General features: G+C 47.4%; 1 protein-coding gene across 1 annotated transcript; it reads left to right on the top strand.

The window, feature by feature from the left end:
* Positions 1 to 392: 392 nt before the first annotated feature.
* Positions 393 to 9,307, top strand: LOC124008003 (putative protein TPRXL). The gene is made up of 5 exons (XM_046318919.1): positions 393 to 453; positions 644 to 722; positions 1,751 to 1,971; positions 8,894 to 9,030; positions 9,200 to 9,307. Exons 1-5 carry the CDS (start codon positions 393 to 395, stop codon positions 9,305 to 9,307), a joined length of 606 nt encoding a protein of 201 aa, XP_046174875.1.
* Positions 9,308 to 12,619: the final 3,312 nt, after the last annotated feature.

The raw sequence follows: 12,619 nt of genomic DNA, 5'->3' as shown, positions 1-12,619 counted from the left end.
TCTGTCCTGCTGTGATGATTAATTCAACATGTTTTGATATGACTCTGTGTCTGCTGTCCTTTATGTTTTATCTTAGTCTCCTGTATTTTATCTTTTGTGTCTGCACGGCTGCCAGGTTTGTATACAGATGTTTGTTTATGAACTGTGACCTGTTAGAAGGAATGTTCCTAGAGGGAACAACAGGTTGTATGCTTATTAACTTCCAGGGGTATTTTCTGAAACCATTGCGCACACACAACTGACTAAAGTCTAGCAGTGGTTGAGTATATGAATATATGTTAATTTATTTCACGTACCGAATAGGTTATATAACTTATCTGGTGAAGGGGGGTCAAGTGGTAACCAAGGGCAACAACCCCTGAACCTCGAGCGTAAATTATTAATGTGCGCGGATGGAGGAGAGCATGAAGTGTAGCCCTGAATTTGGCACAGACCGGACTTCGGAGTGCCAGAGTGTGTGTGTTTAGTGCTTTGGTGTGTTTGTATCCTATTGACAGCACTTGGGAGTGTCAACGAGTGAAAGCTGCGCGGACGTCGTGTGTTGTGTGAATGGCGGATGACTAGGCTCGGTACAAAAATCGGTCACCTGTTCGCACCGCAGACTTTGCCCAGTGAGGGAGTGTGTACGGAAATTCTGTAACAGGCAGCTGGCAAGCGAAACTAGCAGCGGAACGGGGGCGCCTCGAGCTGTCAAGCGCGAGCCGATCGCCGAAGCGCACCAGGTGAGTAGGATGTAATGAATGGATGTAGCCTATTGGTCGTCCTTTTAACACACATCTAGGATCAGATCACTATACCCAAACCACTATGGGGGGATGGCAGAGACCGCGGGCAGATTCATCATTCTGATCCTAGGATCAACGGCTCGTTGATCAATACGCACAATAAACTATAGGCTACCGCAGGCTTTTATTTCAGCCAGGTATAGCCACATAATGCATTTTTTCACCGAGCTCAGAGATAAGAAGCATGATTTGCTTGTTTTTTTCGATTTTTGTTTATTTATTTGACGCTGAAAATCCCCTTCAACGGTGGCAATAGACAATGCTGTGATTGGCCAAGCTCTGTGTTCCCCGAGGAGCACAGGGCTCCTATTGGGTAAGAGGTGTGTGCACACTGCACATATTGTGTGAATATGTTTTGTGTGTGTGTGTGTTTCTCTGTGTAGGGTTATAGGCTAGATTCCCACTGATACCGCTGCTGCCATGAAGAGGAGGGAGGTAAGATATCGGAATATTTGATTGTGATGCACATTGAAACCGCATCCATTGCAGAACATCTGTTCTTACCCCAACCTGCCTCTCTCTCCTTCTCATCTATCCATCTCTCTCTCTCTCTCTCTCTCTCTCTCTCTCTCTCTCTCTCTCTCTCTCTCTCTCTCTCTCTCTCTCTCTCTCTCTCTCTCTCTCTCTTTCTTGTTCTTCAGTATCCAGTCGGCGAAGTCCTCATCATTCCAATGACATTGACTTCACCTTCACCCCAGGACTCAGCTCGACCCCAAGCCCTTCCCCTCCAGCCCTCTTCCCCTCCTCCCCTGTCTCCTCCCCTCCTCCCCCCTTTCTCTGTCCAATCCCCAGCTCCAGGCTGAGTTTCTGAGGAGAGCTCCCAGAGCTGCCTCCCCTGACAACGACTCGGCTAGATCCCAAATCCTTCCCCTCCAGCCCTCTCCCCCCATCTCCACCTCTGTGGCTCTCCGCTCCTCCCTTCCTCCCCCTCTTTCCTCCCCTCCTCCACCCCTCTGTCTGTCCAGTCCCCAGCTCCAGGCGGAGTTTCTGAGGAGAGCTAGCCGTGGTCTCAGAACTGTCTCCTGCGACACCGACGATGTCCTCACCTCCCCCAGCTCCCCCCTGGTTTCACCCTTTACCTCCACCACCACTTCCCCCCTTACCTCCCCACCTCAGCCTCTCTCCCCCACCTCTCCCTTTAGCTCTCCACCACAGCCCCTCTCCCCCTCCACGCCCACTACAGAGGGTGAGTGTACAGTGTAATACTGATAGTATAGTCTGAGTAATGTGTTGCTAGTCTGTCTCTAGTTCTCAGCTACTGAGTATAGCTAATGTGGTAGTAGCATTGTTGTAGTTGCAGTAGTAAGTGGTGGTGGCGGCGTTGTTGTAGTGGCAGCGTTGTTGTAGTAGCAGCAGCGGCGTTGTTGCAGTAGTAGTAGCAGGAGCAGCAGCGTTGTTGTAGCAGCAACAGCGGCATTGTTGTAGTAGTAGCAGCAGCGACGTTGTTGTAGTAGTAGTAGTAGCAGCAGTGAAGTAGTAGTAGTAGTAGTAGTAGTAGTAGTAGTAGTAGCAGCAGTGACGTAGTAGTAGTAGTAGTAGTAGTAGTAGCAGCAGTGACGTAGTAGTAGTAGTAGTAGTAGCAGCAGCGACATAGTAGTAGTAGCAGCAGCGACATCGTAGTAGTAGTAGTAGTAGTAGTAGTAGTAGTAGTAGTAGTAGTAGTAGTAGTAGCAGCAGCGACGTAGTAGTAGCAGCAGCGACGTAGTAGTAGTAGCAGCAGCGACGTAGTAGTAGTAGTAGCAGCAGCGACGTAGTCGTAGTAGCAGCAGCGGTGGTGTTGTTGTAGTAGTAGTAGTAGTAGCAGCAGCAGCGGCGTTGTTGTTGTAGTAGCAGCAGCGGCATTGTAGTAGCAGCGGCGTTGTTGTAGCGGCGGCGGCGTTGTTGTAGTAGTGGTGGTAGTATTCTCCTTTACCCAAATCCAGATAGCAGATGTTCTGAAAGAGCTGCAAAACCTGGACCCGTACAAATCAGCTGGGCTTGACAATCTGGACCCGCTATTTCTGAAACTATCTGCCGCCATTGTCGCAACCCCTATTACCAGCCTGTTCAACCTTTCTTTCATATCGTCTGAGATCCCCAAGGATTGGAAAGCTGCCGCAGTCATCCCCCTCTTCAAAGGGGGAGACACCCTGGACCCAAACTGTTACAGACCTATATCCATTCTGCCCTGCCTATCTAAGGTCTTCGAAAGCCAAGTCAACAAACAGGTCACTGACCATCTCGAATCCCACCGTACCTTCTCCGCTGTGCAATCTGGTTTCCGAGCCGGTCACGGGTGCACCTCAGCCACAGTCAAGGTACTAAACGATATCATAACCGCCATCGATAAAAGACAGTACTGTGCAGCCGTCTTCATCGACCTCGCCAAGGCTTTCAACTCTGTCAATCACCATATTCTTATCGGCAGACTCAACAGCCTCGGTTTTTCGGATGACTGCCTTGCCTGGTTCACCAATTACTTTGCAGACAGAGTTCAGTGTGTCAAATCGGAGGGCATGCTGTCCGGTCCTCTGGCAGTCTCTATGGGGGTGCCACAGGGTTCAATTCTCGGGCCGACTCTTTTCTCTGTGTATATCAATGATGTTGCTCTTGCTGCGGGCGATTCCCTGATCCACCTCTACGCAGACGACACCATTCTATATACTTTCGGCCCGTGCCCGGACACTGTGCTATCTAACCTCCAAACGAGCTTCAATGCCATACAGCACTCCTTCCGTGGCCTCCAACTGCTCTTAAACGTGAGTAAAACCAAATGCATGCTTTTCAACCGATCGCTGCCTGCACCCGCATGCCCGACTAGCATCACCACCCTGGATGGTTCCGACCTTGAATATGTGGACATCTATAAGTACCTAGGTGTCTGGTTAGACTGCAAACTCTCCTTCCAGACCCACATCAAACATCTCCAATCGAAAATCAAATCAAGAGTCGGCTTTCTATTCCGCAACAAAGCCTCCTTCACTCACGCTGCCAAGCTTACCCTAGTAAAACTGACTATCCTACCGATCCTCGACTTCGGCGATGTCATCTACAAAATGGCTTCCAACACTCTACTCAACAAACTGGATGCAGTCTATCACAGTGCCATCCGTTTTGTCACTAAAGCACCTTATACCACCCACCACTGCGACTTGTATGCTCTAGTCGGCTGGCCCTCACTACATATTCGTCGCCAGACCCACTGGCTCCAGGTCATCTACAAGTCCATGCTAGGTAAAGCTCCGCCTTATCTCAGTTCACTGGTCACGATGGCAACACCCATCCGTAGCACGCGCTCCAGCAGGTGTATCTCACTGATCATCCCTAAAGCCAACACATCATTTGGCCGCCTTTCGTTCCAGTACTCTGCTGCCTGTGACTGGAACGAATTGCAAAAATCGCTGAAGTTGGAGACTTTTATCTCCCTCACCAACTTCAAACATCAGCTATCCGAGCAGCTAACCGATCGCTGCAGCTGTACATAGTCTATAGGAAAATAGCCCACCCATTTTCACCTACCTCATTCCCATACTGTTTTTATACTGTTTTTATTTATTTATTTTTCTGCTCTTTTGCACACCAATATCTCTACCTGTACATGACCATCTGATCACTTATCACTCCAGTGTTAATCTGCAAAATTGTATTATTCGCCTACCTCCTCATGCCTTTTGCACACATTGTATATAGACTGCCCATTTTTTTCTACTGTGTTATTGACTTGTTAATTGTTTATTCCATGTGTAACTCTGTGTTGTCTGTTCACACTGCTATGCTTTATCTTGGCCAGGTCGCAGTTGCAAATGAGAACTTGTTCTCAACTAGCCTACCTGGTTAAATAAAGGTGAAATAAAAAAAATAAAAAAATAAAAAGTAGTAGCAGCAGCGGTGTTGTTGTTATAGTGGCAGCAGCGGCATTGTTGTTGTTGTAGTAGCAGCAGCAGTGGCATTGTTGTAGTGGTAGTAGTAGTAGTAGCAGCAGCAGCATTGTTGTTATAGTAGCAGCAGCGGCGTTGTTGTTGTTGTAGCAGCAGTGGCGTTGTTGTAGTAGTAGCAGCGGCGTTGTTGTAGTAGTAGTTGCAGCAGCAGCGTTGTAGTAGTTGTAGCAGCAGCGTTGTTGTTGTGGTAGTAGCAGCAGCAGCGGTGTTGTTGTAGTGGGAGCAGCAGGGGCGTTGTTGTTGTAGCAGCAGCAGCAGTGGCGTTGTTGTAGTAGCAGCAGCGTAGTAGTAGTTGTAGTAGCAGCAGCGTAGTAGTAGTTGTAGAAGCAGCGTAGTAGTAGTAGTAGTAGTAGTAGCAGTATTGTAGTAGCAGCAGTGTAACAGTAGTTGTAGCAGTAGTTGTAGCAGCGGCATTGTAGCCGTAGTTGTAGCAGCGGCATTGTTGCGGTAGTTGTAGCAGCGGCATTGTAGTTGTAGTAGTAGCAGTGTAGCAGCAGCGGCATTGTTGTAGTAGCAGCAGCGGCATTGTTGTAGTAGTAGTAGCAGCAGCGGCATTGTAGTAGTAGTAGTAGTTGTTGTAGCAGTAGTTGTAGCAGCGGTATTGTAGCAGTAGTTGTAGCAGCGGTATTGTAGCAGTAGTTGTAGCAGCGGCATTGTAGCAGTAGTTGTAGCAGCAGCATTGTAGCAGTAGTTGTAGCAGCAGCATTGTAGCAGTAGTTGTAGCAGCGGCATTGTAGTAGTAGTTGTAGCAGCGGCATTGTAGCAGTAGTTGTTGTAGCAGCGGCATTGTAGCAGTAGTTGTAGCAGCAGCATTGTAGTTGTAGCAGCAGTAGTTGTAGCAGCAGCATTGTAGCAGTAGTTGTAGCAGCAGCATTGTAGCAGTAGTTGTAGCAGCAGCATTGTAGCAGTAGTTGTAGCAGCGGCATTGTAGCAGTAGTTGTAGCAGCGGCATTGTAGCAGTAGTTGTAGCAGCGGCATTGTAGCAGTAGTTGTAGCAGCGGCATTGTAGCAGTAGTTGTAGCAGCGGCATTGTTGCAGTAGTTGTAGCAGCGGCATTGTAGTTGTATTAGCAGCAGCATTGTAGCCGTAGTTGTAGCAGCAGCGGCATTGCAGTAGCAGTGTAGCAGTAGTTGTAGCAGCAGCATTATAGTAGCAGCATTGTAGCAGTAGTTGTAGCAGCAGCGGCATTGCAGTAGTAGTAGCAGTGTAACAGTAGCTGTAGCAGCAGTATTGTAGCAGCGGCATTGTTGCAGTAGTTGTAGCAGCGGCATTGTAGTTGTAGCGGCATTGTAGTTGTAGCGGCATTGTAGTTGTAGCGGCATTGCAGTAGCAGTCGTAGTAGCAGTAGTTGTAGCAGCGGCATTGTAGCAGTTGTTGTAGCAGCAGCGGCGTTGTAGCAGCAGCGGCGTTGTAGCAGCAGCGGCGTTGTTGTAGCAGCAGCGGCATTGTTGTTGTAGTAGCAGCAGCAGCATTGTTGTTGTAGTAGCAGCAGCAGCATTGTTGTAGTAGCAGCAGCAGCATTGTTGTTGTAGTAGCAGCATTGTTGTTGTAGTAGCAGCAGCGGCGTTGTAGTAGCAGCAGCGGCGTTGTAGTAGCAGCAGCGGCGTTGTAGTTGTAGTAGCAGCAGCGGCGTTGTAGTTGTAGTAGCAGCAGCGGCGTTGTAGTTGTAGTAGCAGCAGCGGCATTGTAGTTGTAGTAGCAGCAGCGGCATTGCAGTTGTAGTAGCAGCAGCGGCATTGCAGTTGTAGTAGCAGCAGCGGCATTGTTGTAGTAGCAGCAGAGGCATTGTAGTAGTAGTTGTAGCAGCGGCATTGTAGTTGTAGCAGCGGCATTGTAGTTGTAGCAGCGGCATTGTAGTTGTAGCAATAGCGGCATTGTAGTTGTAGCAATAGCGGCATTGTAGTTGTAGCAATAGCGGCATTGTAGCAGTAGTTGTAGCAGCGGCATTGTAGCAGTAGTTGTAGCAGCAGCGGTGTTGTAGTAGTAGCAGCGGCATTGTATTACTATACAACAGCATTATTGTAGTAGTAGTAGTAGTTGTAGCAACAAAAGTGTTGTTGTAGTAGCAGTAGAAGTGACGTTGTTGTAGTAGCAGCAGCGGCATTGTAGCAGTAGTTGTAGCAGCGGCATTGTAGCAGTAGTTGTAGCAGCAGCATTGTTGTAGTAGCAGCAGCGGCATTGTTGTAGTAGTAGTAGTAGCAGCAGCAGCGGCATTGTTGTAGTAGCAGCAGCAGCGGCATTGTTGTAGCAGCAGCAGCAGCGGCATTGTTGTAGCAGCAGCAGCGGCATTGTTGTAGTAGCAGCAGCGGCATTGTTGTTGTTGTAGTAGTAGTAGTAGTAGTAGCGTAGCAGTAGTAGTAGCAGCATTGTTGTAGTAGCAGCAGCAGCGGCATTGTTGTAGTAGCAGCAGCAGCGGCATTGTTGTAGTAGTTGCAATAGCAGCATTGTTGTAGTAGCAGCAGCAGCGGCATTGTTGTAGTAGCAGCAGCAGCGGCATTGTTGTTGTAGTAGTAGTAGTAGTAGTAGTAGTAGCAGCGGCATTGTAGTAGTAGTAGCAGCGGCATTGTTGTAGCAGCGGCATTGTTGTAGTAGTAGTAGCAGCGGCATTGTTGTAGTAGCAGCAGCAGCGGCATTGTTGTAGCAGCAGCAGCAGCGGCATTGTTGTAGTAGCAGCAGCAGCGGCATTGTTGTAGTAGCAGCAGCAGCGGCATTGTTGTAGTAGCAGCAGCAGCGGCATTGTTGTAGCAGCAGCAGCAGCGGCATTGTTGTAGCAGCAGCAGCAGCGGCATTGTTGTAGCAGCAGCAGCAGCGGCATTGTTGTAGCAGCAGCAGCAGCGGCATTGTTGTAGCAGCAGCAGCAGCGGCATTGTTGTAGTAGCAGCAGCAGCGGCATTGTTGTAGTAGCAGCAGCAGCGGCATTGTTGTAGTAGCAGCAACAGCGGCATTGTTGTAGTAGTAGTAGTAGTAGCAGCAGCGGCATTGTTGTAGTAGTAGTAGTAGTAGCAGCAGCGGCGTTGTAGTAGTAGTAGTAGTAGTAGTAGTAGCAGCAGTAGTAGTAGTAGTAGCAGCAGCATTGTTGTAGTAGTAGTAGCAGTAGTAGCAGCAGCAGCAGCATTGTTGTAGCAGCAGCAGCGTAGTAGTAGTAGTAGTAGTAGTAGCAGCAGCGGTATTGTTGTAGTAGTTGCAGCATTGTTGTAGTAGCAGTAGTAGTAGCAGCGTAGCAGTAGTAGTAGCAGCAGCAGCATAGTAGTAGTTGCAGCAGCAGCGGCATTGTTGTAGTAGCAGCAGCAGCGGCATTGTTGTAGTAGTTGCAGCAGTGGCATTGTAGCAATAGATGTAGCAGTGGCATTGTAGCAATAGATGTAGCAGGCTCATTGTAGCAATAGTTGTAGCAGCGGCATTGTAGCAGTAGTAGCAGCAGCGTAGTAGCAGTAATAGTAGTAGTAGTAGCAGCAGCATAGCAGTAGTAGTAGTAGCAGCAGTAGCGTAGCAATCGATGTAGCAGTAGTTGTAGCTGCGGCATTGTAGCAGTAGTTGTAGCAAACTATCACTCGTATCACTCATATTTTTTTTGTGCAGCTTTGACAGTGCTACTGTATCTTTTTTGACTGGCAAAGACCCAAACGGCGTAACATAGTATGTATGTCGTGAAGCTAATAGCAGTGACGTTATTATCGTGTAACTCCGGACTTGACCAGTCGGCAAAAGCCAACATCACCCCTAACAGATAACGGTTGATTGTCAAGGGCAATGAATTCCATTATCTTGGCTTTAATGGATTTTGTCTTTGAGTTGTCTTGCTAAAACGGTTCTTACTCTTTCAAATAACTGCTCGACTTCTTGACTGCTCGATCCACACAGCAGACATTGTGGGCTCGGTTAGGAATGCTGTGTTGCTCTCGTAATGCAAAATTTTACACGACGTCTTTACGTCATGTACCTACATTATATAGGTATGCACTGTAGCTTTGACGTCGGTTTTTAACGTCGTTGTTAAACTAGACATCGGGCTGATAGATACCGATGTTGGCATTTTTTAGCTAATATCGTCCGATTACGATATGTTCACGAATATATCGTGCATACCTAGTAGTAGTAGTATATTAATACAGTACTAATGTGTGTGTCTCTCTCCAGTCAAGAGCTGCTGTGTGTAGTGGTGTACAATAATATTTGTGTGTGTGTGTGCAGGCTGCGCTACTCGCCTGTCTCTTTCCAGTCCTGAGCTGCTGACAGAGCTGCGTCGGTCTCAGTCCCGTCCTATGAAGCACGTCTCCATCTCTAAAGGACTCACCACTGTCTTCTGTGGACGGGGCAGGGGCGTAACGGTAAGGTGTGTGTGTGTGTGTGTCTCACCACTGTCTCCTCAGGCAGGGGTGAGGACAGAAAGTATTGGGGGATGATGTGAGAACTTATCTACTGTGGTAAATATAAACTCCTCCTGACCCCCCCCCCCCCCCCCCCCCCCCTCGTTCTCTCTCCCTCTCTGTGCACCAGACTCCTAGCTCTGCTCCTGCCTCAGGCGCAACCAACCAGACACTCCGCTCAGACTCCACGGCCAATGGAAGAAGACAGGCGGGTCCCAAGCTGTCCAATGGGACATAGCGTTAGACTAAGTTAAAGTGCCTCTGAGGAAACCAGCTGCTGTATAGTGTCAATGTTATTGATATTAATGAAAACCAGTAGTACGGTGGCCTGAATATGATACATGATCAAACACTATCTATACTGCCATGTGCCAACAATAAACACAATGCAAACTAACCGACAGGCGGACACACTGTAGCTCTTCATGTAAGACATGGAGAGCAATGTGTTGAGCTGAGGCATGCCTCTCTCTTGAAAAATAAATTATAAAATGTATCATAACACACTTGTTTGTCTCAGTATTGTGGGTGTGTGTGGGTGTCACATCCCTGATGAGATCCAACCCATAGCCAGAGTCCAGAGACATCATGAGATACGGGGACACCATAACTTACCTGCTCGTGTGTGTTAGCTGACAGGGGTGATGTAACAGTGGTTGAGATAAAAGCCAAAGGTTACAGGTCAAGTACAGAGTGTCCCAGGGGGTGTGGCTTAAATAGGAAGTGTATGTTTACTGTGTTGCATTTAGAAAGGGAGGGAAAGGAAAACGGTACTAAGAAAGAATGTAAGAGGCAGAGAGAGTACAGGAAGAATGAGAAATTACAGAGAGACAGCAGAGGGAGAAAGAGAGGGGGAGAAATTAGCTATAGGTAGAAAAATAGAGTAGGTGATAGCAGTAGTATGTCCCATTACTACAGGTTAGATTTGCTCACCAGCCGGATCTGTCCTGGTAGCAATTAACCTGGGGGTGAGGTTAACTACCGGTAGGTTATGTGAAGGATGGTCTACTGACATAGCGTGTGTGTGTGTAAACAAGATGGGGCTCTATGGTCAACTGCAACGCTACCTGCTGCTGGCCTTCATTGCTCTGCTGCTCTTCCTCAGCTCCTTCTGGCTCCCTAAGTTTACACTTTAATCATAGTGTTTCGCTGAAACTGTTCTCCGTGTGGCTCTGTTTCTATAATGTGACATACACGTGTCCCTCACACTGCTCAGGGTAGAATGTGTGATTCCTGAGACCTTCTGGCACCCCTGTCTAAGTTTCCATTTTTACCATCCAAAGGTGGGTAACACAAATGCACGTGATTTCGTCTGTAGGAAAATGTAGTTATATTTGAAAACTATTAGTGCAATTGATATTCTAGTGTAAAACAAAGTGAAAGATTTGAATATACAACTGTGAAGATATCTAGAAAAATGACGTGATACTTCTCTTTTTTTGTGTGCATTCCTCTCTCTGCCTCTGCCTCTCGCCTCTTCTAGCTGGAGACCCCTGTTATTCCAGATGCAGGAGAAGTGCAGAGTGGGGGACAGCTGAGTGACAAGGGTGTAATGTTGCATTCCGTGCCCCCTTTTCAGGTGTGTCCAGGTCAACAGTTCCAGGTGTGGCGTCTCATGCCCCATCTGACCTCTTCCATGGCTGCACACACTGACGATGTTCTGCTGGAGCACTACCTCTACAGCTGGGACGAACTTATCAAGTGCGACTAGTGTGTGGGTTTGTGTGTGTGAGCGATAGAGAGAAAGAACGAAAGTGTTTATAAGGGGAACATCTTTTAAACTTGCCATGAATGATATAGTGAGGAGTTGTTAGGTAAAGGCCAGACAGAACGCACACAGATACACACACACACACACACACTCTAAAGGTCGGTTCACAATCTCACTGAATTATCCCACACTACCCATACACCGGTGGCCATGCCAGCCTCCCAGCAGCGTGGGCACAGATGCCTGCTCTCTCCCTCACTCACACACACACACACACACACACACACACACACACACACACACACACACACACACACACACACACACACACACACACACACACACACACACACACACACACACACACACACACATACCACTAACCCTAACCTTGCCCATGTTCCCTAAAGAAGCGTACACTGTGGCCCTGGCCCACCGTTGATCCGCAGGGCGGCTGAGCTGGTGTTTGTAGTGCTGCCAGACAGAAGACTGTTCCTGGACATAGTGTGTGCTCAACATTGTTATAAATGTGATGAGGGAAGTACACACACGCACACAGTGCATACTGGAACAACACAACATAATGGAGCTGCCCTCGACAGATGGACATGGACAGACAGAAACACAAGACATAGCCTTCACAGACTATACTGAGTCTACAAAACATTAGGAATGAGCTGTTTCCATGACATAGACTGACCAGGTGAATCCAGGTGAAAGCTATGATCCCTTATTGACTTGTTAAATCAACTTCACTCAGTGTAGATGAAGGGGAGGAGACAGGTTAAAGAAGGATTTTCTTTGTTTGTTGAGACATGGATTGTGTATGTGTGCCATTCAGAGGGTGAATGGGCAAGACAAAAGGTTTAAGTGCCTTTAAACGGAGTATGGTAGTAGGGGACCAGGCACACCAGTTTGTGTCAAGAACTGCAACGATGCTGGGTTTTTCACACTGAATATTTTCTCGTGTGTATCGAGAATGGTCCACCACCCAAAGGACATCCAGCCAACTTGATACAAATGTGGGAAGCATTGGAGTCAACATGGGCTAGCATCCCTGTGGAATGCTTTTGACACCTTGTAGAGTCTGTCTCGACAAATTGAGGCTGTTCTGATGGCAAAATGGGGTACAACTCAATATTTGGAAGGTGTCCTTAATGTTTAGCATACTCAGTGTTTACTGTAGAGACATACAGCAACTCTGTTAGTTAAGCCTAAGCATGTTTACAACTGTATATGTAGAAAAGTCCTTCTATATTATTCTAACCCTATAACTCCTACTTTATGTCTCTGAAGTGAAAGGAGTGAATGGACATGTTATTTATTCACAATTGTCTGTACAGATGTAGGAGCTTAATTTGAGCCAGTTTTCTACAGCAGGAAACTAATCCTGCAGCAAGAGTAAATGTGAATTATTATGTGGATTATAATGAATGAACATTTTTGTAGGGGTGTCACGACTTCCGCTGAAGTCGGTCCCTTTCCTTGTTCTGGCGGTGTTTGGCGGTCGACTTCGCCGACCTTCTTGCCATCACTGATCCATTTTTCATTTTCCATTGGTTTTGGCTTGTCTTCCTTCACACCTGGTTCCAATCCCATCAGTTACATGTTGTGTAGTTAACCCTCTGTTTCCCCTCATGTCCTTGTCGGAGATTGTTTTATTGTATGTTTATTGTATGTGTTGGTGCGCGACGGGTTTTGTACCCTCTTATTATTTTGTATGTTCTGGAGTTTTGTGAAGCACTTATTAATAAAAGACTCCGTTTATACCAAGTTTGATTCTTCTGCGCCTGGCTTTACATTTTTCGGCAAATCAAGTCTGCAAATTCAACAACAAAA

The sequence above is a fragment of the Oncorhynchus gorbuscha genome, linkage group LG21, assembly GCF_021184085.1.
Source record: "Oncorhynchus gorbuscha isolate QuinsamMale2020 ecotype Even-year linkage group LG21, OgorEven_v1.0, whole genome shotgun sequence".
Taxonomy (NCBI): Eukaryota; Metazoa; Chordata; class Actinopteri; order Salmoniformes; family Salmonidae; genus Oncorhynchus; species Oncorhynchus gorbuscha.
This window is presented reverse-complemented; position numbering and strand designations above follow the sequence as displayed.